This window comes from Hemibagrus wyckioides, linkage group LG11 (genome assembly GCF_019097595.1).
Source record: "Hemibagrus wyckioides isolate EC202008001 linkage group LG11, SWU_Hwy_1.0, whole genome shotgun sequence".
Classification (NCBI taxonomy): Eukaryota; Metazoa; Chordata; class Actinopteri; order Siluriformes; family Bagridae; genus Hemibagrus; species Hemibagrus wyckioides.
In genome coordinates, this window is record NC_080720.1 from 21,434,131 (window position 1) to 21,459,201 (window position 25,071).

The window sequence follows — 25,071 nt, forward strand, 5'->3', positions numbered from 1 at the left end:
TGGTTTTCACTATTAGTTCTTGGAGGCCAGAGCAAGCCAGAGTGCAAACACCTAAAACACATGGTTCAAAGATAGTAACTGTAGTAAACCATGCAGTACCAGACCTCATAAGGCTTTGAAAGGCTGCAAATGCAATATACATTCAATCTAATTTGTGTGGATCCCAGAAGTAAGGAGAATCACCAAATCACTACCACTTTTTTTGTTTATTAGCAAATGACCAAAATCACAGAAACCTATTTAACTTTTGATAAACTACTTAAGGCTGAAATTGATCCTGATCTTACCTTCTTTGTTTAAAATATTCGAGCAGTCTCTCTACCAAATAACCAAATACATCCACTGCTGTTGCAGTGTTAAATGTCATTAAAAAATGTGTAAGTATACAAACACAAACACTGGGATCTTACAGTAGTTTCAGTTTGTAGAAAATGAAACAGTACTGTGGTCAAATAAAACAAATACCACGAATGGATATAGTGTAAGTATACACTCACAGAATCAAGAAAAGCAAATACGGAAACAAGGACATATGTATAAACATGTTATATAAAGCTTTCGGTAAAGCATGTCATTTAAAGCTTTGCCTGAAGTTTTAGGCAAGTTTTGGTCTCGATGTAGTTTCATAGTATAAACAAAGCAAAATAAGTGAATAAACATATCAGAGGAAAAATGACTGCACAAGTTAGAAGCAGCTTTTCAAAAGCCAGATTGCTTCAGGGAATTTTGTATGGCAGGGACATGCACTGGCATTGAATCTTCACTGTGATGGCAGTTAAACAGTGAAATAATTGACAAGTGAAAAGAAAGCTGTACAGATTCTCACAGGCCTTTTAGTTATAGAAAGACAGCAGGATCTTAAAAAGGGTGAATTCATATATAGAGATTTATTAAATAGAAGGCTTTCATTGTCACTGTCTTGCAATCAGATATTTTATTCCTGAACAATGGTATATATATAATTAACATATGCTTGAAATGACTAGGAAGGAAGTAGCTGAATTTTATTGTAAATAAAAGAAATAGCTGTGCTAATATCCACCTCTCTCTCTCTCTCTCTCTCTCTCTCACACACACACACACACACACACACCACGCACACTCTTAGATTAAGGCCAATCTGAAGTTGTGAAAGTAGTCTGTGATAAAAACCTGTTAAAGTTTAACTTTAACTTTAATGGCATAGTTAAAGTTAGACCTTTTTAATAACCTTTATTTCTGTTTTTATAATGCCTAAACTGATTCTTATTTTATGTAAATAATATCGATATTTTTTAATCAGATAGATAGATAGATAGATAGATAGATAGATAGATAGATAGATAGATAGATAGATAGATAGATAGATAGATAGATAGATAGATAGAATAAATTACTACTTTTGGTACATCTTTATACGGCTGATTAAATTACACAATGACATGTTATGTTAGACTTCATCATTGTTTCTCAAATATGCTCCATCAAGGAATCAACATTTCTATGAACACTGTTACTAAGACCTACAAACATGTAGTATGTATAGGCATATATCTCCTAGCCTGTCCTCAACTAGCCTTGATGTGCCCGAGAAGACAGTATTCAGATTAGCACCTTTCGCTGACCACATCATATTCTACCTAAATCTCAGGTGACCTGGTGTCAATCCCCCACCCAGTGTGTCTCTGTCCTTGTTCCTTATTGGCCATCTTCCCCAGGTGGTCAACCACATCCCCAAAATCCAAAATCCCTCTAAGACTTGAAACAACTGGTCAACTCACTATAGAGTGGCAGCCAGTGTAGGTGAGAACTGCGTAGTTGTCCGCACTCGGTGGGCCTCAGTGGCAAGTTAGTGGTTCTGCATTCACACTAACTTTTTAGTGAACATGGGGGCTGGGGCAAGCGCTGAGGAAAAACACTCCCGTGAGCTAGAGAAGAAGCTGAAGGAAGATGCTGACAAGGATGCCAGGACTGTCAAACTGCTGTTACTAGGTAAAGATCACTGAGCTGAAATGCATGGGCATAGAACAGCAACAGCCCGAGTTTAGGGAGATACAGACACTGATAGATGTAAAGATTATACTGTTGAATGATATTGAAACATTCTGTAAACTTGATGTGTTCGGATATTTCCACTGGTTATTGTTAAAACAGTAAGACTTTATCAAATATAAAAAATTTATGATGTATATTATATTGGGCTTTATTGGAGAATCCATCTTAAAAATGTCTCAGGACAGCCTTACCATTATTTTTTCAGTATATTTCAGAACTACATTGAGTTTGACTTTGTGTTGGATCTGGGTCAGGGATAAGAAACTCTAGGAGTTCTTGTGCACATCAGCTTTGAGAGGCTTAGTGTTAAAGTAATGATCCTCAAGCTTCTTATTGTAGTCCTGTTAGAGATGTACTGTAGATGAGAAGGAAGGAGATTGGATGGATTCCAAAAATGATAGCACCAATAATATCCCAGATTTTTCTTTTATTAATATTGATGGGGTAAAAAATCACAGACACCAGAGGAAGCTACAGACATGAATGATATAAATTCACTGCTTGCAAAAGATACCTTTCTGTGTAAAAGTATAGTTTATTAAATAAACATTATTATGAACTTTATAAAATGACTTCCAGTGTGAGGAACATTGTCTTTCAACATAAACCAGGGAACATTAAGGAATGAAAAAGCCCTGAGACATGCTTAGTGTATTTGACGGATCTCTATCTCTCTGTCTCTCTCTCTCTCATGACATCATTGAATCTGTCATGAAATGTCTTCACTCTCGAATGCCTTCACTGATTTCTGTTACCTGTTTACAGGTGCTGGAGAGTCAGGGAAAAGCACAATTGTCAAACAGATGAAGTAAGTGTTAAGGAAAATGACACTTGGCTAGAATTTTTTTTTATTCATCATTTTTCCACACTGTTGTAAAATAATCACACATTTAATCATTTTACATAATACATGCGTCTGTTTCTACTACAGAATTATCCACAAAGATGGTTACTCGCTAGAAGAGTGCCTGGAGTTTATTACTATCATCTACAGCAACACCTTGCAGTCGATCATGGCTATTGTAAAAGCTATGAACACGCTCAACATTGGCTATGGAGATGCTGCCCAGCAGGTACTGGAAATGATGTGTCTGAATGTCATCTCATTATGATTAAAGCCATCTGAGATAATACATACAGCATGCTGAATATCCTTATGACTGTATACTGCTTTGCCAGCTTTGTGTGTATGGGTTTTGTTTTACAGGATAATGCCAGGAAGCTGATGCACTTAGCTGACACTATTGAAGAGGGCACCATGCCCAAGGAGCTGTCTGATATTATCCTGCAGTTGTGGAAAGACACTGGCATCCAAGCATGCTTTGATAGAGCTTCAGAATACCAACTCAATGACTCAGCTGGATAGTATGTTCCAATATGTCTATCTTGTAAATTAATAAACAAAAAGTCTCTCAAGCATACACTATATAGCCAAAAGTTATGGACACATAACCATCACGCCTTTATATGCTTTTTGAATGGATCTTTCCAGATTTAGTTCCAATTTACTGTTATAATCACCTCCACTCTTCTGGGAAGGCCTTTCACTAGATTTTGGAGAGTGGCTGTGGGGATTTTGTTCACTCAGCCTCAGGAGAGTTAGAGAGTCCAGGCACTGATGTCAGGTGAGGAGACCTGGTGTAGTGTCAGTGTTCCAGTTTATGCAGCACAAAGGTGTTTAGTGGGGTTGAGGTCAGAGCTCTGTGCTGGACACACAAGTTCTTCAACTCGAATCTTGCCAAACCATGTCTTCATGGGGCTCGTTTTGTGCACAGGGGCATTGGGAACATGTTTGGGCGTCTTAGCTCCTGTGAGGGGAAATCTTTATGCCACAGCATAATAAGACATTCTACACAATTGTGTACTTTTGCACCAATGTAGAGAATATGGTGTGATGATCAGGTGCACATAATTTTGGCCACTTTGATTGGTTCAGTAGCAAATGTCTCCAAAAATTGGTTAGCAGTAGCATAAAAACAATAAACCCTCCTTTGTCATTTAGCTATTTAAATGATTTGGAGAGATTGATCCAGCCTGGCTATGTCCCCACTGAGCAGGATGTACTACGGTCTCGAGTTAAGACAACTGGTATCATAGAAACCCAGTTTTCCTTCAAGGACCTCAATTTCAGGTATGAGCTAACAAAACAGTATCAGTTTTGCTTCTAACCATGCTAACAATGGAGTTAACATGGTTTGGTTTGCATTATGTTAATGTTTTTTATTAGCAACGATTACACTAGACATAACTGAATAGCTTTATAAGACTATTGAGAAGAAATAATTGACATCGCCATAAACTTTATATCCTCTCAGGATGTTTGACGTAGGAGGCCAGCGCTCTGAGAGAAAGAAATGGATCCATTGCTTTGAAGGTGTTACCTGCATCATCTTCATCGCTGCTCTGAGTGCTTATGACATGGTGCTGGTGGAGGATGACGAAGTGGTGAGATTATGTGGCGCCAAACTGAAAAGCTTCTGAGATTGTGATCTGATATCTGATCTGCTGGAACGTCTTGGTGTTAGGAAAACAATTCCACTCTTTCTGTTTTGTCTTTTAAAGAACCGAATGCACGAGAGTCTCCACTTGTTCAACAGTATCTGCAACCACCGCTACTTCGCTACTACTTCCATCGTACTCTTCCTCAACAAGAAAGATGTCTTCCTTGAGAAGATCAAGAAGGCCCATTTAAGCATGTGCTTCCCTGAATATGACGGTAATTCCAGAAAATACTCAATTTCTCAATCTTGTAGATCTTCTAGATGATGGAGATTTGTGCTTTAACTGAATAATTCCTGCTTTTAGCATTCTCATAAATGGTGCATTCAGCTTAATTAAGTTGTATTGGGAATGCAGATGTAGAAACACTGACCAAAAACTACTTGCTAAGATGAATAAAGATTGAGGATCCTTCAAGTATCTTGTTTCACCTTCTCTAATGATGTAGCATCTTCTAATAAATCATTTAATCTGATAGCAGGCTTAACACAGATGTGGGCTGTACATCTTAATGTGTTCTTAAATTCCAACGTGTTTTAAAATTGTATTTCTGTTCAGGACCAAACACGTATGAAGACGCTGGTAACTACATCAAGGTGCAGTTCTTGGACCTGAACATGCGGCGAGACGTCAAAGAAATCTACTCGCACATGACTTGTGCTACAGACACCGAGAACGTCAAGTTTGTGTTCGATGCCGTGACAGACATTATCATCAAAGAAAACCTCAAGGACTGTGGTCTCTTTTAAACACATCCACTCTGGAGAGAAGGTAAGATGCTTCTAAACTCCAGCTGTTAGGATATAACCAATAAAGCAATGTGGCTGAAAAGGAAATTTAAAATAGATGTATAAAAATGTATTATTTGTGTGGTTTGGTTGCTTTTATATTTAATGATACTTGGATATACTGAATAATAATAATAATAACAATAATAGGACAAAATAATATCTGTTTACAAATTAACATTTTTAAAGTACATCACATGAAATAATATACAGTATTAATAAATATTCAAATCTTAATTTAATTTAATTTAATTTAATTTAATTTAATTTAATTTAATTTAATTTAATTTAATTTAATTTAATTTAATTTAATTTAATTTAATTTAATTTAAACCTGCTAGGTGTATGAATCTTAGCCATCAAAATAAAAACAGTTGTTTTTTTTGTTTATTTCTTTGTTTATAATCTAATGATTTGTTACAAAATCGATCATTTATAATGTTATTATATTTTATTTTTAAATACATTTATAAGCAGCAATTATTATTATCGAGCAAACTGAACGTTTACTTTTATACTTTTTTGTTTACTGTTAAAAACATTAGAAACATAAGACCAGAAAATCAATTGATTTTGATAGTTAAGAGTGACCCCACCTAGGTAACAGGTCTAAATAATATTCTATTATTTATTAATACTGTATATTATTTAATGTCATGTGTAAATAATGTTAATTTGTAAGCATATACTAAAAGCTGTTTATTCTTGTTATTGTCTCTTCTCTTCTTCTTCTTCTTCTTCTTCAGAATTCAGTATATTCAGCTTCATTCATCATTAACTATAAAAACAAACCACACAAATAATACATTCTTTGTACAGCTATTTTCAATTTCTTTTTCATGCCACATTTCCTTATTTGTTATATCCTAACATAATATGTGCATTTGTGAACAGATTCTGTCTGGTACTAAATGCTATTACTAATATTTAAAAGTAAATAGATTCAGGTATCTTTAAATATACTTAACCATGCAAATTATATAAATTCTTACTCTGCTTTGCTCAGATAACTTTTGAGCACCATGCAGTGATCTATAGATCCATGTTGTATGTGCCGTTTACAAGCTTGTAAGATGGGAAGCTGTGGAAACACTTCGAATCTAAATTTATTCTTCTTCCCTAGGCGTGGAGAGAGCCGATATTTTCTCTTTCTCCAAGATGATGAAGTATTCTAAATTTCACACAAACACCTAGAACCTAGAAAGAGGAACTGGTATATATACTGCTGCTAATGTCTTTTCTTATGCCAATTGATTAACATAGAAAGATGCTGCACAGGGTCACATGGTCCCAATATGGTGTCTTAACGGAAAGGGATATAATTAAAGCAGCATTTCATCAGCTGTGTGATAAGGCTCTGTTGAAATGTTAGCTTTCAGCAGATTATGGGAGTTTGGACTATGTGATTCAACTGTTATAACTAAATGCAGTCTTCTGTATCTTAGTGTTTGATTTTGGTGCATGGTATCTCTTTAAAACCTGCATATGCACTTCATTGAAATAAAAAAAAGTAATCCACATATAAACATAGCTACATATAATATATGGCAAGCAGCATAGGTCATATTTATTGGCTTCTAAATATTTCCCATTTTTCAATTATGTATTTTGCCCATTGAGCACAAGGATGAGCTTCAGATATAAATGATTAAGTTCTAATGAAGCTTCGCTCATGAAGAACTCATCTTACAGTGTAGTTTGAGCTGAGGCATTGCGCTGGATATCAAGGCTTCCCTATTTGGCTTTATATATAAAAATTTGGATGAGAGCATAGGAATGTATGGATAAACAATAAAGCTTCTGTAGACACAAAACTTGCGATATGACTTTCCTTTTGCACACGTCTAGCTGCCTGTCTAGCTACAGGTCTATAATACGAAACAAATGCAAATCTATAAAAAAACAAACATGGCTTGCGTTAAATTTTCAAAGCCTTATTAGTTAGTAAGGTGATAAATGTTAATCGTGTCCTGCGTTAACAGCAAAAGGTAGAACTTAACATTGTTTAAGTTACAAATTTATTAGGAACATCTATACATTCATGCAGTTATCTTATCAGCCAATCATATGGCAGCAGCACAATGCATAAAATCAAGTAGGTAATGTTCACAACACACATTTAAATAGAGAAAAGCTCTGATCTTTGTGACCTTAGATGCGGCATGGTTGTTAATACCCGATAGGCTGGTTTGAGTTTTTCCAAAACAGAGAATAATCTCTAGAGTTTACACAGAATGGTAAATGGTGGAAAACAAACAAAAAAATAAATGTGTGTGTGTGTGTGTGTGTATATATATATATATATATATATAAACAAAACAAAAAGAATGACTGAAGTAGAACCTGATGCGGTCTTCAGCTGTTGTAGTCCAACCACCTCAACGTTTAATGCGTTATGTGTTCTGTGATATTTGTCTGCTTACCACGAATGTAGTGATTATTTGACTTACTACAGACTTCCTGTCAGCTCAAACTAGTCTGGAAATTTCTCCTCTGATCTCTCTCATCAACATGTTTCGGCCTGTAGACTCTGCACACACAGGATGTTTTTGTTTTTCGCACCATTCTGTGTAAACTCTAGAGACTGCTTTGTGTGAAATCCTCAAACCAGCCCATCTTGGTACTGACAACCATGCCTCAGTTAAAGTCACAGAGATCAGACCTTTTCTTCATTCTGATGTTTGATGTGAACATTAATTTAAGTTCTTGACCTGCATCCATATCATTTTATTCATTGTTCTGCTGCCACATGATTAAACAAATAGATAACTGGATAAATGTATTAATAAATATTATATAAAATATATATATCATTACAGAACTGATGCCACATTGATTTTCTTCCCTAAATCATTCAATAGGCTGATAGCTCTACAAAAGAACAAATCTGCAGCATGTAAAACAAACGTGTACTGGAATGATATGTTTATTTTACTACAGTCGTCTTATAAGCAGACCAACACAAGATTTCCCTGAGTCTCATCAATAATATGATAGAAAACAAACCACAGAGTTGAGTCAAGATTTTTAAACAAAAGTTTTGCTTATGCAATTACAATTAAACCAAATGAAATGATGTTGTTTTCAAAACTTTAATTGAAGTTTTTAGAAATAATAATTCAATTCCAGCAAAATTCAATTCCTGGTTCTTTAACGTACAGACGGCTGACACATTAAAGGCAAAACCCAACATAAAAGGGTGTTTGCAAGGTGTTGGGCCACCATCAGAGCAGATCCTGCAAGTCTCCGGAACTGTGCTGAAGGGATGAACATAATTCTTCCTAAAGTTATTCCCTCAGCACTAATATTTCAGTCTAAAATCTTTCTTTTATCGGTGTTCATTGAGGAGGCTCCACTGGCTTGAGGTCTGGTGACTGTGAACTTCCTAGCATGCAAGTTAGTTCATTTTCATACTCATTAAAACCATTCAGTAAACACTCATGCCATGTGGATGGAGACATTAAACACTGTGGAAGAGAACGCTCCCATCAAAATAGAGATGTTTCATAAGATTGATTTGCAGTACCTGGGCAAGAAAAAAAATGAAACTGTTTCCTAAAAATTAATTAGATATAGAATACATTTTTCAGTTGGTCAGACTGTATGTAATACACAAAGTAATCATTGTCCTACACTTTCTTAAATTAATAACATTTCAGAAATGAATAAAACTCAGTGTCATGTTAGTTTCAGGAACTCTTACAGTCCTTAAAACTTCTCATTGCACATTTAATCAACTCCATTTGAAACATCACACACTGATTTTCACATATGTAATCCATCACACCATTTGGTGATGGTCTTGGAATCATGACAATGAAATAATCCATTAAGTAAAATCAATCAAGATAAAAGTCCACCTACAGTAGAGAACTACAATAGAAAAGTTGTTCTCTGAGCAAGTTTTGATCGGTTAGCCCCTAAAGAAACCCCAAAATCCTGTTTTATGGCTTTTGTTCTGAAATCACACATCAGTACAAACCATGACATCTTTACAAATACCTTGCCAGTTACCGCGTGTTTTCTACGTTAGTTGTCTTTAACACAACATTCACGTCAGTCTTTGATACCAAATATTATTGTATGAATACATCATGAAAGAAAAAAAACCCCCCAAAAAAACAGTTGATCCTGAGGACTATGCAGAGATTCAGAGCTGTATAAGGCACACACTCGCGCCATGACGTGGCTATTCCATCATCATGAATAGAAGTGAGAATTAAAAAAATGGGATTGCTGAAAAGAAAAAAGAAAAAAAAGAAATGAAAAGAATAATACAACAAAATAATGTCACTGGATTACCAGCAGCAGTGCAAAAGAAATATAATATGGGGGTAGAGTTAAAAGATACTCAATTGGCTGCAGTGAGGAGGAAAAAAGAAGAAGAAAAAAAAAAAAAGGTTCACCTTGTCTGTGCTGTGGCACTGCAACACAACACAAGCTAAAATTCATCAGCAAAAGCCCAGAACAACAAGGTATTGCTGAGTGAATGAAGATCCTGTAAACAGTTTCATTCATTGCATGTTTCTGGAAGGCACACGGTGCAAGCTTGTCAGCACTTCTGAACAGGAAGCTCGAGCTAAGACCGGTTACTCACGAGGAAGCTCAACAAAATATCACAAAACCGTCCAGGGTCCGTCGCATACGATAACATTTGGCACTGAAATACTGGTTATAAATCATGGAATAAGAACACTGCTACTCTCAGAGCACCAGTCAGACCCTGAATAAAGACACAGAATCAAATGTTGGAAACAATCTTACAGAGCTACAGTGCTACGAATAACGTTCTTAATCACGCTCTCAGAGACTTCCTCTCATGAGTCAGATGTGCGTAACCTGCATCACATGATGAGCTTCTTACAGATCTATGTAAAAATTTGAATATATTTGTAACTAGTATGATGAGCAGTTTTTGTATGTTTGAAAAGAACTACGGATGAGATGAAGTCTACTCTGATGTTGAGTGATGATCCCTCAGACTCCCAGGGCATTCATTATCAAACTTCACTTGAGATAAACTACTGGAATGACCCTTAAAAAAGGTGACAGAATGGGAACTGGTAAGTGGACAAAAGTGTATTGAAGAGTGGAATGCAGCCCAAATTTGTGGTCAAGCTTTACCCCAATTCACTATTAACAGTGTTAAAATGATTGAGGAACTGTACTGATTTGTGTCACGTCCCCTGAAATGACTCCTTGTAAAAGATTCTTGCACTGAATGCAGCATCATCAATGTTGATCCAGACTAACCAATCAGCACAAGGAAAAGGTGCTGGATCACTGACCTGTTAAATGCATCCTATGAGGTTCTTGTGCAAACAAACAATAATACAAAATAATAATAACAATAATAAAAAGTTCGCAGTTTGGATAGCCACACTACTAAACCTCTCCGGAGGGTTGAGATTTTGTACTAAACTCCAGCTGATGACGTCACGAAAGTCCAACCATGTGGTCAATCTGCCTCATGTACACACTCTTCAGGGGAAGACCGAAGCGGCGCTCCTCGGGGATCCGCTCGCACTACAAGAGACACACGATGAGAGGCTTATCATCTCAATCATAAAAGAGCAGAAAATTCTTCACAAGTGCTTCAACTCACGTTAAATATCACAAATGGTTATTAACATAAATGTGTGTGCTTAGTTTAAGTTTTCTCAGGGATATTGGGAGAAGATAAGCGATATTTTAATATTTTTTTAAATAACAGAAACGATTATTTCCCCCCTCGCATCTGCAATTAAGACAATACTCAACACTGTGAAAGTGATTTATGATTTAAGCCATGAATACTTTTCTTTAAAATTATATCACTAATAGCTGGATGTAGAACTGAAGTAATGAACAAAACAACAGATAATAAAGTTCAAAACATTATTCACAAACACAGCAAAAGAATGCTCACAGACTCTCTGCTGCATGCCATGATCTAGATAAAACTCTGGGTGTCTTACCTAATCTGTCTAATCGGACCTAATATACCTTAGTTAAATAAAAAAATCCTTTTAGGGAACTAGCAAATATTTTTAGGCTATTTTTCTTCTTATATTTTTCCACGCATTTTTCCATGAATATAAAAAGTCACATTTGGCACATTTCACAAGAATGCTTTGACACTGGTTTAACTGCTTTAAATTCCACGGATCCTCTCGGGAATTATGAACATTCCATTCATGATTTATGAACATTCCATTAAACATGGAGAAAAACTTGTTGAGATTTATCTCACTGAAATCAAAGAAGCAGTAAACAACTGGCTAAGAGCTTTAACACTCAACTGCAAAATAATACTAGCTTGATTTTCATTACTGTAGCTTAAAAACAACAACAAACAAATAAATAAAAACATAGACTTTGTTGCTCTGCTTCATAAAACCTGACTGTTCTAGTACACAACACTTTGTTATTGCCAACTGCTGATATCTGACGGTTGTAAACTTCAGCCAGTGAGCAGGTGTGTTTAACAAACAGATCCCAGCATTAACCATCTCACACACTGCATTCTTACATTGCTGATGTTGGCTGGAGGATCCTTGGTGAACTTGGGGACCTGTTCCTCCCACTTTTTCTGTCTAAAGCGTGGGTCTATGGGCACTACGTGACCTTCTGTTGTGAAAATGTATTTGCTCCCAGACTTGTGCAGAGGGTTGTCTTCATCAAAGAGCTGCGGAAAGTCAACAGAAATCAGTGAGTAGCTGCAGACATGTGGGCTGCAGACCAGATTTAAACCTGAGAACCTAATTCTCATTCCTAATTCACTAGTCTTTTATGGTGTCTGAGAATGGAGGCAGGTATAATCAGAAAAACACAAAATGTGCTGATGTGTCTGGAATTACTTTAGTCTCAGCATTTTGTGTTGCAGGAAGAAAAGAAGATCAAGAATTTCCCCTTTTCCTAAATTTCTGGAACTGGGAAGCATTTATAAAATTACCTTCCTTAGTTCCAAGGCCAAAAGAAACACATGAAATCTATTTGTGGATATTGTTATTTTAAACCTGTCTGGTACTGTCGTATACTTTTAAAGGTTATGTGCTGTGATGTTAAAAGTATGAAATGGTAAGTGTATGGTAATGAACATAAATATGCAGATCAACGAACTTTATCTTTAAAACTAAGATTAAGAAAGACACAAATATATTGAGAAACAGATGCACATACCAGGTACAGGTATTTGCAGGTCTCACTGAGAAAGAAACTCTCCATGCGATCCTCCTTGGACTTGTCTACAACATGATGGAGCGTGGCATAGCCACATCTGCAAAGAATAGTCAGAAAGAAACATACTGTTGGATCATCCAGATAAGATTTAAGGGCATCACATCATCACGCTTGTGCGTTATAAAGAATCCCACTGACGCTTACTTGACTTTGGTATTCTTTTCAAGGCTCTGGAGTATGTCCATGCCGACATGTAAATAGAAAGGATTCTTGGTGGCCTGTTAAAAAAAAAAAAATCAATTATATTCAAGCAGCTTTACCAAAATATATAAATGCAGGTTATATATTTAAAATTAATATTTATCGCCAATGAGCAAACCAGAGACCACAGTAGCAAGAAAAAACTCCCTGAGATGATATGAGGAAGAAACTCTGAGAGGAACCAGACTCAAAAGGGAAGCCATCCTTATTTGGGTGATACCGAATAATGTGAATATAAATCATTTCCCTTGTGTACAATATGGTCAAAAAGTGCAAGTGTGTAACCAGGAAATTCACTCTAGTTTTAACATGAAGTCTATCTTGTAGTAGTTATTAACCGTTAACTGATGAAGACTTTAGTGCAAAACTGTTTGTGGCAATTGCAATCCAAAGCCATCGCCATGGTTTCTATCCACAGCAATCCCATGTATCACCAGGCTGTCCACCCTCAGCAGAATTCAACTAAAAACATTAATCTGACAACAGATTGCTGCTTCCTACTAGTTTCCTAACATCTCAACTGTTCCAACATTTTCCCAAAATTATTTAACTTTAATTATATTAGTATATTTCCTTTAAATATAATGTATGTATTCTTATAAAAAGTTAAGGGTAGCTCTTCAACTGATTTACTGGTGTTAATGGTGCAGTGTTAGGGCTTATTTCGTCTGATTGTTCTGCATCTGTGGTGAAACAGGGTGTACCACATTCATATAACATGCAAATGAAAGACAGATTATTTCCACATGGCCAAACAGACTCAGCAGACTGGGTTCAAATCACTGCTCATCTTATGACATGTTTAAGGTTCGGAAAAAAATTAGTTCATACACTGTTTCCAATGCTGAAATCCACCATTTTTACCATTCATAAATAAATTCCACAGAGAGCAACACAGACAATCTAACAAAGAGAAAATGAAAGCAGGTGTGTGTACCTGATATAACAGGTATGTAGATTCAACTAGCTCAGGTCTTAAAGGGTAAAAGAGCACATCTGGAGCCTGCAGCTGCCAGTTGTATCTTTCCGGCAGTGCCCCGAAACGCCTCCAGATTGCATAGTAGAAGGCATGAAGACAAATGGCGTTTTCCACATCTCCATTTAAAACCTGAACAAAAAAAAAATCAACAAAGAATTAAGCGTGCTTGTGAGAACCTTTTTGAACTCCTAAATATGCACTGGGACATCATGCAGCTCTACAGACATCCTGGGTACACATGCAAATGAGGATCCCAAGACCACAAGTGCACCAAACCAATAATAATCAAATGACCTGCCTACAAGATATCCAAGGTTGCCAGATTCTACTCCTAATCACCAACCACAATTTACTTTAAACCAGCAGCACAATCTCACTATGAAAAACACTGAGATATAATAAAGACCCATTGTCTGGGGATTAATTTTGGAACTGTGAATACAGTTGGTGCTGGTCAGAATGTGTCAGCAATTTTGTTGCATACGAGATAACAGAAGAAAGATAACAATAATCAGCTTTTCTTACACCACTATCTCCAATCCTCAGTGTAATTAAAATGGACCCATTTACAATGTATACGCTCCTGTTACTCCTTTGGATAGAAATGGAATCATTTTAATTTTTGGGGCAAAAATGTCAGTGAAAGTTTACTTTTACTAAGTTGGGATTTCAGTGCATCCATCGCGCTAGAAATGAAAGAGAATCAGTGTAACACACCTGCAGGCCTGGAAAAAATGCCTGAAGAGAGTCGATCCAGGTGTTCATGATCTGTCCGTTAAACATGTTCACATTTACATAAAGGGGAGGGTCACCTTCTCCTTCATTACAAGCCTCTCTCCTGTACAAAAAAACAAACAAACCAACAAACACACAGTCATGCGTAATTATTTTCTTTCTTATATTATTCTTTCCTATTGTTTAATAAACCTCTATATTTGTTTAAGAGTAAAGCCTTCCAACCAAGTCTAATTTCAAATCCATCCTGGGGTTAGTATGCTATACTGACAACTACCAGCACATCCACCATCTCAGAGGCTGTTAGTATATAAATATACAACATATGATTCATCCAAATATTGTATTCCATTAACTTCTATAAGGCAAATATTCTGAGGAGAATTTGATTACATAATCGAAGGCAAGCAAGTGACAAAATCTCGACACACCATGGGTGACAACTAGCCAACTGGTAATTAGGACTAGATCAATGAGAATCAGATAGGTCCATAACTGCTAAAGTACTGACTTTATAATTTATAATACCATTATATGGTATTATTCTTTTATATACACTCACTCACACACACACACACACACATCAGAAGCACAAACACACCCTCTCCTCAGATGGCTCTGAATGCTGTCATAAGCAGCCATGAACATCTTGTAGTCTTCTTTTTCTCCAAAGAGGATGTAAGACTTCAGCAGGTATTCATAGAAAGAGTCCATGCCTGCACCCAGGCCACTTTGTTTCCCAACCCACTGACCCGTCTGGATGTTCACCACATTCCCTGAAATCAAGAAAAGGAACAAAATTAAACACAGAGTCCAAGCTTATCCTTCCCCACACTGCAAATTATAAACACACTGCTTTATCAAGTGCATCCACAGCTACCTTGCACTTACAGTCAAAGATCATTTTACTGGGTAAACAAACCACACAGGTATACCACACTGTAGATATACAATTACAAACTAAAGCTCTGTCTGTTGTTATAGACAGTATGTGTCATACCTCTTCTTGCTTTCAAAATCAAATCTCCTCACTCTTCATAACTCCCACTGATTTATTTATTGTGTGTAATGGGAGGTACACTCAGCACCTACTGTTGTGTACAACTATAAGACCAAAAATGTATAAAAAAATGAAGGTGTATAATAACAAGCAATAAGAATATAAAGTGCTTGGGGGCTCCCGACTGGAGCAAATAGTGTTGTTGGTATTGTAGGAAAATCCTGATGATCACTGACCACCACTAAGAGGTAAGAGAGCAAAGAAAATTGGCCATGCTGTCAATCACAGTGATACAAGCCAATCATGGGTTGTGTAATCTGTGAATTCATGTATGCATAAGAGGGCAGATTCCTCCGAGTGTGTTGCACTGCCCTGTGATACGGAACATGAACAGCAGCTCAAAAATATGTGCCGGTTGGCATCTCATGTCTTGTTGAAAGGTTTGACTCTCTGCATGATAGGGGAGAGAGCTACACTATATTGCCAAAAGTATTCGCTCACCTGCCTTGACTCGCATATGAACTTAAGTGACATCCCATTCCTAATCCATAGGGTTCAATATGACGTCGGTCCACCCTTTGCAGCTATAACAGCTTCAACTCTTCTGGGAAGGCTGTCCACAAGATTTAGGAGTGTGTTTATGGGAATTTTTGACCATACTTCCAGAAGCGCATTTGTGAGGTCACACACTGATGTTGGACGAGAAGGCCTGGCTCTCAGTCTCCGCTCTAATTCATCCCAAAGGTGTTCTATCAGGTTGAGGTCAGGACTCTGTGCAGGCCAGTCAAGTTCCTCCACACCAGACTGTGTCATCCATGTCTTTATGGACCTTGCTTTGTGCACTGGTGCACAGTCATGTTGGAAGAGGAAGGGGCCAGCTCCAAACTGTTCCCACAAAGTTGGGAGCATGGAATTGTCCAAAATGTCTTGGTATGCTGAAGCATTCAGCGTTCCTTTCACTGGAACTAAGGGGCCAAGCCCAGCTCCTGAAAAACAACCCCACACCATAATCCCCCCTTCACCAAACTTTACACTTGGCACAATGCAGTCAGACAAGTACCGTTCTCCTGGCAACCGCCAAACCCAGACTCGTCCATCAGATTGCCAGATGGAGAAGCGCGATTCGTCACTCCAGAGAACGCGTCTCCACTGCTCTAGAGTCCAGTGGCGGTGTGCTTTACACCACTGCATCTGACGCTTTGCATTGCACTTGGTGATGTATGGCTTGAATGCAGCTGCTCGACCATGGAAACCCATTCCATGAAGCTCTCTGCTCACTGTTCTTGAGCTAATCTGAAGGCCACATGAAGTTTGGAGGTCTGTAGCGATTGACTCTGCAGAAAGTTGGCAACCTCTTCGCACTATGCGCCTCAGCATCCGCTGACCCCGCTCCGTCAGTTTACGTGGCCTACCACTTCGTGGCCGAGTTGCTGTCGTTCCCAAACACTTCCACGTTCTTATGATACAGCTGACAGTTGACTGTGGAATATTTAGGAGCGAGGAAATTTCACGACTGGATTTGTTGTACAGGTGGCATCCTATCACAGTTCCACGCTGGAATTCACTGAGCTCCTGAGAGCGACCCATTCTTTCACAAATGTTTGTAAAAACAGTCTGCATGCCTAGGTGCTTGATTTTATACACCTGTGGCCATGGAAGTGATTGGAACACCTGATTCTGATTATTTGGATGGGTGAGCGAATACTTTTGGCAATATAGTGTATCTAGTGGGTGTGAGTTGGCATGACTAAACTGGGAAGTTAAAAAAAGAACATATAGTACTTTAAAAAACATAACAAAAAACTATTCGTTTGTGTTTGATACTCTCGTACCAGCACTACACAAAGCTCTATAATTTGCAGATTTACTAAAAATAACGTTTACAATAAAAGATTAGTAGCCTGCACTTGGACTTACCCAGCAGCCCTGTCTGGTTGCTTCTCAGGTTCCAGAGAGCTCGGACAGCCCTCCTTGCCACCCACTCAAACGTGGAGTCACCAAGCAGTCGGCTTAGGATGCCAAACTCGACCAGAAGAGAGCCTGCACCTGCTGTGCACGTCTCATTTATGCTGTCAGGAGGCACGCCGCTTTTCAGATTCACCTGTACACACAAAATTATTTCGATTAGTAACTCATTCAGAAAATCCTTCACAGTAGTAATGCGAGAGGAAAACATGGGCAAAATTACTGTTACAGCAACAAAGTCAGCTAAATTTTGCAAAGCTTGATAAATTCGGATGATACTACTCTGTATGCTCAGTACACAGTGATAAATAATCCAGGCTGCACACTATTAAGAATAATAGCCAAACAAGGGGAAGAGAAATGAGAACAGCAACAAAAAAGAAAACCATCAAACAAAACATGGAAGTAAGCTCCAAAGCAAACACAAACACAAGCTGTGTTACTAATACAATCATTAAAATAAATAAAATAAGCTAATATGAGATGGTTTTGTGAACAGAGGGCTAACCCTGGGGTAGGGGATGCCAGTGCTGGTGTTTTCGAAGGCAGGTAGCAGCCGTACAGCCAGGTCATGGGCCAGATGCAGCAGCTCATTATCGTAATCTTCTAGCCCCACGTCTCCGAACGGGTGCCGGGAATCAGTCAGGAGAATGTGAGCCGAGATTAGACTGCCCAGGATTCTGAGGGAGGAAAATGAAGACCTTTACAGTTGAGCCATATAGTAAATATGGAAAAAGCACCAAGTTATTATGTTGGAGATCACTATTTGGTGTAATGAAAGTGAAACAACACTATATAACTGATAATAACAAACACTATATATTCTATTTAGACTCGCTTTGCACCATACATGCTAGGATGCACTGCCAAAAAAAATACATCTTCAGGCAGGACAGAACAGAACAGGACAGTTCTCCCTGCCTCCCACTCACACATGAGTAAGAGCTCACACCCTACAGCAGGACATTCATGTACAGACTTTGCTTGCATTTGTTCATACAAGAGGAATGCAAGGCTTTTCCCACAGCTGTATCTCAATACCTGGGTGAGAATCATAAAAGACAGGAAATCACAGACCAGGTTTGAAGCCAGAGTTGAAAATGACGACTTTCAAATAAAACTCAGTTTGCTATGTTTTCAATGAAATGTCATGGTGTGAGAACTGGTTGAATAAATCCAATGTCTGTAATCACTGTAAGCTTTTAAATTTTTTCATCAAATACAGTGATACCTTGGTCCTCGCCCACCCTGGTGTTTGAATTTTCGGTATTCGATTCGAATTTTCGAGTCAATTTGACGTACGTCTCGACCGCCAGGAACGCCGGTTCTTGTTTCATACAGGGTTGCAACGAATATCAAATAACGAATTTTCATTTAAGGGGGGCTCAGTGCCCAATGAGGGTGTAGTAATAAATAAATAATTAATAAAATAAAATAAAATAAAATAAAATAAAATAAAATAAAATAAAGGTTTGACTAACAGGGTAGGATGGTAAACTTATTGCAGCATTCCACTGTATTGCATAGACGTGTATAACATTTGAGTACTGAACAAGCCAAATACAAGTCTTCCTGATCACACACACACACACACATATATATATATATATATATGAAATTTAAAGGGGACTGAGGCGATTATGAATTTGTGTACAGTTTATGGAGAATCGCAAAATTTTTAGGGGGGCTAAGCAGAAATGTTAAAGGCCCCCTAAAAATGGCCTAATGATGCTGCACACGCTTTCCATGTGTCGTAGACAATAGAGATGAAGCAGTTTACTCGGGTCATCCGTTCTGAAAGCATCATCGGTGACTGCTTGTGTTATAACCCCACGCTATCTTTTGTGGTATCATTTCAGTAGCCATGTCTCTGAAAAAGGGTAAATCAGGCATCAATGTTGTCAGGAGGAAAGTTGCAAGATCAACCTTCGAGTTGAAACAGATTAATTCGTTTTACATTATTTCCTAAGGGGAAAATTAATTTGGTTTTTGACCAAATCGGTATTCGACCAGACTTTTGGATGAATTAAGGTCAAACACCGAGGTACCACTGTATGTAAAATGTGCAAATGTAAGGACATTAGTGTGGATGACTCTGTGTGCACACAAGCGTACAAACACACTTATGAGTTAAAAAATCCTATTCAACTTGTGAGAATTGAAAAAGATTACTCATTCTGTCTGATAATAGAATGGTGTAACCTTACATTTAAACAGGGACTTCCTCCTGCCTCTCAGGCACAACCTCAAACACACACCGGACGCACTGCATCAGTGTTATTGTACAGGCCTGTTGGGGCTGTTCATTCAAGACACATGGCACTTGTTCCAAACATGCTCCTGGCATGACTGAGTGCTTGTTAAAAAACAAACAAAAAAAAAAAAAACTGAGTAGTGCATCTTCCTCTGCAGCCATTTTTGCTCTTCTTCACAATGCAATGAATCAAGCATATAAAATGTTCACCTGATGTTGGCCTCAAACACTTGCACTGTGGAATCCTTGTCAAAACTGACAGTGTCTATAACCAGCTTGACAGCACGATGAAACTCGGACACATTCCCCAGCACCTGTAGAAGGAGCACAGTCCCAACCTTGTCATTCATAGCAAACTTGCACAAAATTTTGCATTCAGCAAACTCTAACTATCAATGATTAACAGAGTGTAATACTGAAAGGTACACCATGGTAAAACTGGTCAAAATTGATAAACTCCAGTCTACAGAATTAAGGATAAGGATATCAGGATATAAGGATATCAGTAGCTTACATTTAAAGCCCATTAATGTTAGACCTTTGTAACAAATGTCACTTTGTTTCATAACCTGAACTTACCAACAAAGTATCAAGAGTGTCAATTAGTGTCAGGGAGTAGTTGCCAAGCACGTCATTGATGTTGATGTTTGACCTAAAATGAAAGCAATGGGTGTAAGTGAAAGCGGTATAATCCAGATGATGAATCATGTGACTTGAACATCAGGTGTTCTCCTATTTCAAGCTTGCAATCGGCAGAGAAAGAGTGAGATCAAGCACAAGGTCTTCACGATGCTTCATGCAAACAAAGCATTAAAAAAAGTGTCTACCTGCAGAATTATAGACGCCGTCTATCATCTCGTCCCAGGGCATGCCATGCACTACATAAATGAGTGTGTTTTCAGCTCGAACAAACGTGTTCTGAGAACCCTGAGAACCAAGGCTGGCTTGTGAGTTATGAAAAATTACAAGGTGCTGCAAGCTTCAGATTTATGGTGGTGGTTCAGTAGGAATAATGGGAAAATTGTGGCTTTTAATCCTAGACAAGCTGAGTCACATGTAAGAGCAAGGAAAAAACAAGTGCAAACCAGTGTCTTAAGGGGGAAAACAATTACCTAAAGAGAGTTACACTGAAACAGAGACATGCAGTCTTTGTCCCTTTGGGATAAAAACAAAAAACAAAAAAACACAGACACTACACAACAGCCATGATGGGTAGAAAGAAGGTTATGGAAAAATGTCACTGTGGTTAATTAGCTTCATCTCACACTAGAAATAGGAGAGAACTCTATTGTACTGCTGTGAAAATTAAAAATCCTTAAAAACTAAACACAACGTCAAAATTATTGGCTTGGAAAAGGGGTGTATAAAGTCCAAACCAAGAGCCAGATCTAGCCTGAGGACACATGTCAACTGCCATACAAAGCATGAAAGTTGGCCTGCCTGCAAACACGTCGCAATTTGTCCTTTCACCTGACGATAGCAGCAGACTGTGTTAACACAGTTAACTTAAATGCAAGAGCCTCGTTTCATCTGACTACCTACTAATTCATTTACAGGATGATATTTAGTCAAGCATGGAAAGGAATACCTTCCTGAATCCTTGAAAAGTCCTTAAGTAAAATAGATATGCAACACAGTATTAAAAAGGATCATTTAATTTACGATATGTTTTCTTTGATTCAACTAATTTGGTTCCAGTAATGGAGGGAACGACATATAAAACTGTCTCACAAAGATACAATCAGATGCCACCTGCGTGTCAAACACACAGCTATCTTGAAGATATGCCGGAAGACAGCTTTGTGTTTCTTCTAACCACAAACGTAAACACCTGGAGTTCGCATGAAGCTACTGAAAGTATCTGCATACAAGAAAAAAACAACTGTCTGTTAAATACAGTGGGTTATGTGTAATATTGTGGGGATGCTTTTCTTCCAAAGGCACAGAGAACTTTGTTATTATTAATAGCATCATGAACTCCACAAGGTATCAGAAGATTTTAAATGAAAAAATTACAACAAGATTGAGTAAATGTTCCTGAAGGACAATGGTACAAAAGATAAAAATGGTTCTTCAATGAAAACATGACTCCTGATGTCTCATTAAGCATTACAGGAAAAGATTTAGCGCTAAATGAAGGGATGTTACACGTATCCTGTTTTTTGATATACAGCGATCAGGCATAACATTATGAGCAGTGACAGGAGAAGTGAAGAACACTGATTATCTCCTCATCATGGCACCTGTTAGTGGGTGGGATATATTAGGCAGCAAGTGAACATTTTGTCCTCAAAGTTGATGTGTTAGAAGCAGGAAAAATGGGCAAGTGTAAGGATTTGAGCGAGTTTGACAAAGGGCCAAATTGTGATGGCTAGATGACTGGATTAGAGCATCTCCAAAACTGCAGCTCTTGTGGGGTGTTCCCGGTCTGCAGTGGTCAGTATCTATCAAAAGTGGTCCAAGGAAGAAACAGTGGTGAACCGGAGACAGGGTCATGGGTGACCAAGGCTCACTGATGCATGTGTGGAGTAAAGGCTGGCCCGTGTGGTCCGATCCAACAGACGAGCTACTGTTGCTCAAACTGCTGAAGAAATTAATGCTGGTTCTGATAGAAAGGTGTCAGGATACACAGTGCATGAAGGGTCAGGGCTGTTTTGGCAGCAAAAGGGGGACCAACACAATGTTAGGCAGGTGGTCATAATTTTATGCCTGGTCGGTGTATGTAATTGTTCGGTTTTACCAGTATAGAGATGCTTCATTTTAGTATGAGATTAACCACAAAGACATTTTTTCCCCAGTAACATTTTTACACCGATCTTTATCAAGGCCTGTGTGTATATATATATATATATATATATATATATATATATATATATATATATATATATATATATATGTATATATATATATATATATATATATATATATGTATATATATATATATATATATATATATATATATATATATATAATAGCTTTTCCACACACCACAGTGCGCTCTGGATCTGATCACCTCACTGTTGGTTGTGGGGAAAGTAGAAGGCTCTAAAGCCTGCCATGTGTTCCTCACACAGGTGAGGTTCCTCACACATCTAACTTACGGGTTTAGTACGTCTGGTCCTCTGCCCTCACAGTCGATGGGGTTAAGCTCGTCTTCAGGAAAGGCATATTTCATGTAGTTGTCATAGCCGAAGTAGAACATGTCCCTGGCCATTCCCTTCATTTTAGTCTTGAGGGCGTCAGGAAAAGAGCCATACTTCTTATCGTACTCGTCTCTGCTGGCCTTGAAGATACTGAGGTAAGACTTCTTTGGCGTGTTCTCGCTGATCTTTGAGCAGGTTCCTACTGGATGGTCCCTGTTTTCGTACACACGCTGCGACCAGCTGTTGGTCCTCTGTTCTCCATCTGTCGGAGGCTCGATGTGTTTGTGCAGGTTGAAACTGAACTGGAGCGGGAAGTGAAAGCCCCAGCTGGGTCCGAGTCCAAAAGCGAGCCACAGGATGCAGTTCAGGGCCACCCGTAGCACAAGAAGACCCACTACTATTGACCTCCATTGCATCTTTGCTTAACGGCGGCTGTCAACGTCATAATTCACGTCGACGGTGTTTATTTGACCGACGATCCGAAGCGCAAACTGGACACAGTAACCTGCTTTTACTTTTTCCTTTGAGCTTTTCAAACGCACAGTCACAGTTCCTGTCAACAAACCGAGCCCTCCTAGACTATCAGAGCTGATTGGGCCGCCGCCTCAGTCGTCACTAGGGACGGCGGTGATTGGCCGATATGAATGTCAATCAAGTGTGAAACTACATCACGGGTGTCGTGGCGTTGCTCAGTTTTGGGCCAAAGAGAATGGCACAAGTGGCTCAACGTCTCGCGAGATTACAGAACAACGTGAGGCTGGGTCTGAATTAAAGTTTAAGAACAAGAATTTGAATTTCTATTTCCCCCATATTTTTAATTTTAACAAATAATAAATAAAATAAAATAAAATAAAATAAAATTAATTTCTTGCCTGTCTATTTGATCAGCATCTAATATGGAATCTAACAAATCGGGTTTTGGACAAATCGGGTTTTTAATCGTTTTTTTTTTTCAACATTTTTTAAATGAAAAGTCATTGTATGCATATATGAAAAAAGTAATATGTTCTGAATACAAACTCATTTTTATGAACTTTACAATACATAGGATAGGACCCCCAAATTTCATCACAATCGGCCACTAGGGGGCGACTTTATAACTAGAAAACCGCACATACACCATATTGCCAAAGGTTTTGGGAATACAGATGTTGTTTTTCAGGGGTGGGTTTGGTCCCTTAGGTCCAGTGAAAGGAACTCTTAATGCTTCAGAATACCAAGACATTTTGTACAATTTCATGCTCCCAACTTTGTGGGAACAGTTTGGGGATGGCCCCTTCCTGATGGCCCCACAGAGTACTGACCTCAACTAGACAGAACACCTTTGGGATGTATTAGAGCGAAGACTGTGAGCCAGACCTTCTCGTTTAGCATCAGTGCCTGACCTCACAAATGCGCTTCTAGAGGAATGGTCAAAAATTCCCATAAACACACTCCTAAACCTTGTGGAAAACCTTCCCAGAAGAGTTGAAGCTGTTATAGCTGCAAAGGGTGGTCCAACTCCATATTACATTCATGTGTAGTAAAGGCAGACGTCACAGTTTTGGTCTAGCTCACAGTCTCCACTCCAATTCATCCCAAAGGTGTTCTCTCGGGTTGAGGTGAGGACTCTGTAAAGTTCCTCCACACCAGACTCACTCATCCATGTCTTTATGAACCTTTCTTTGTGCACTGGTGTACAGTCATGTTGGAACAGGAAGGGGTCATCCCCAAACTGTTCCCACAAAGTTGGGAGCATGAAATTGTTCAAAATGTCTTGGTATGCTGAAGCATTAAGAGTTCCTTTAGCTGGAACTAAGGGGCCAAGTCCAACCCCTGAAATATAACACCTGAATTCAATGACTTGGAGGGGTGTCCCAAAACTTTTGGAAATATAGTGTATCTCCTGAACACCTGAACATTTCATTATCCTGAACACCTCTCTCTCTCTCTTTCTGTTTGTGAGCCCTGCATTTCTGCATGAATTTGACCTGAAACATGATCAGAATGTCACCTTCTAACAGCAAAGTGGGACAGAATAGTTTTATTTCAAATGATCCAAACAAGCCATGCCTTGAGCCACTCAAATGTAGTTTTATCAAATTGTTACAGTGAGACAGCAGGTTAGTCAGGGGAGTGGCATTTCTAACTCCACACACACTTGAGTTTGATTAAAGTGAAAAGCATATATTGCATTTGCATCTTTCATTGGTCAAGGTATTATTTCAAAAGATTCACTTTACTTAAATCCACTTAGGTTGTCTTTAATCAGC

General features: G+C 38.3%; 2 protein-coding genes across 2 annotated transcripts; one reads left to right on the forward strand and one right to left on the reverse strand.

Annotated features, from left to right (window-relative positions):
* Positions 1-1,865: 1,865 nt before the first annotated feature.
* On the forward strand, positions 1,866-5,282 carry gnat1 (guanine nucleotide binding protein (G protein), alpha transducing activity polypeptide 1). The gene is made up of 8 exons (XM_058402537.1): positions 1,866-1,971; positions 2,800-2,842; positions 2,966-3,107; positions 3,242-3,399; positions 4,037-4,165; positions 4,350-4,479; positions 4,597-4,750; positions 5,092-5,282. The coding sequence occupies exons 1-8, from the start codon at positions 1,866-1,868 to the stop codon at positions 5,280-5,282; spliced, it is 1,053 nt and encodes a 350-aa protein (XP_058258520.1).
* Positions 5,283-8,999: 3,717 nt separating this feature from the next.
* Positions 9,000-23,404, reverse strand: edem1 (ER degradation enhancer, mannosidase alpha-like 1). The gene is made up of 12 exons (XM_058403547.1): positions 22,778-23,404; positions 20,256-20,328; positions 19,887-19,990; positions 17,931-18,102; positions 17,375-17,558; positions 15,059-15,233; positions 14,440-14,560; positions 13,681-13,851; positions 12,687-12,760; positions 12,483-12,579; positions 11,833-11,988; positions 9,000-10,847 (listed from the first exon to the last, which is right to left on the reverse strand). Exons 1-12 carry the CDS (start codon positions 23,233-23,235, stop codon positions 10,758-10,760), a joined length of 1,875 nt encoding a protein of 624 aa, XP_058259530.1. The 5' UTR covers positions 23,236-23,404; the 3' UTR covers positions 9,000-10,757.
* Positions 23,405-25,071: the final 1,667 nt, after the last annotated feature.

Bases quoted from the DNA above. Each gene is read 5' to 3' on its own strand.
- gnat1 (XM_058402537.1), top strand. From the start codon at position 1,866: ATGGGGGCTGGGGCAAGCGCTGAGGAAAAACACTCCCGTGAGCTAGAG. The intron at 2,843-2,965 runs GTAAGTGTTAAG...TTTCTACTACAG, and splicing joins ACAATTGTCAAACAGATGAA to AATTATCCACAAAGATGGTT. The intron at 3,400-4,036 runs GTATGTTCCAAT...TTTGTCATTTAG, and splicing joins CTCAATGACTCAGCTGGATA to CTATTTAAATGATTTGGAGA.
- edem1 (XM_058403547.1), bottom strand. From the start codon at position 23,235: ATGCAATGGAGGTCAATAGTAGTGGGTCTTCTTGTGCTACGGGTGGCC. The intron at 20,329-22,777 runs GTAAGTTAGATG...CTTTCATTTTAG, and splicing joins GGACCAGACGTACTAAACCC to GTCAAACATCAACATCAATG. The intron at 12,761-13,680 runs GTACACACACCT...TTTTTTTAACAG, and splicing joins CTACATACCTGTTATATCAG to GCCACCAAGAATCCTTTCTA.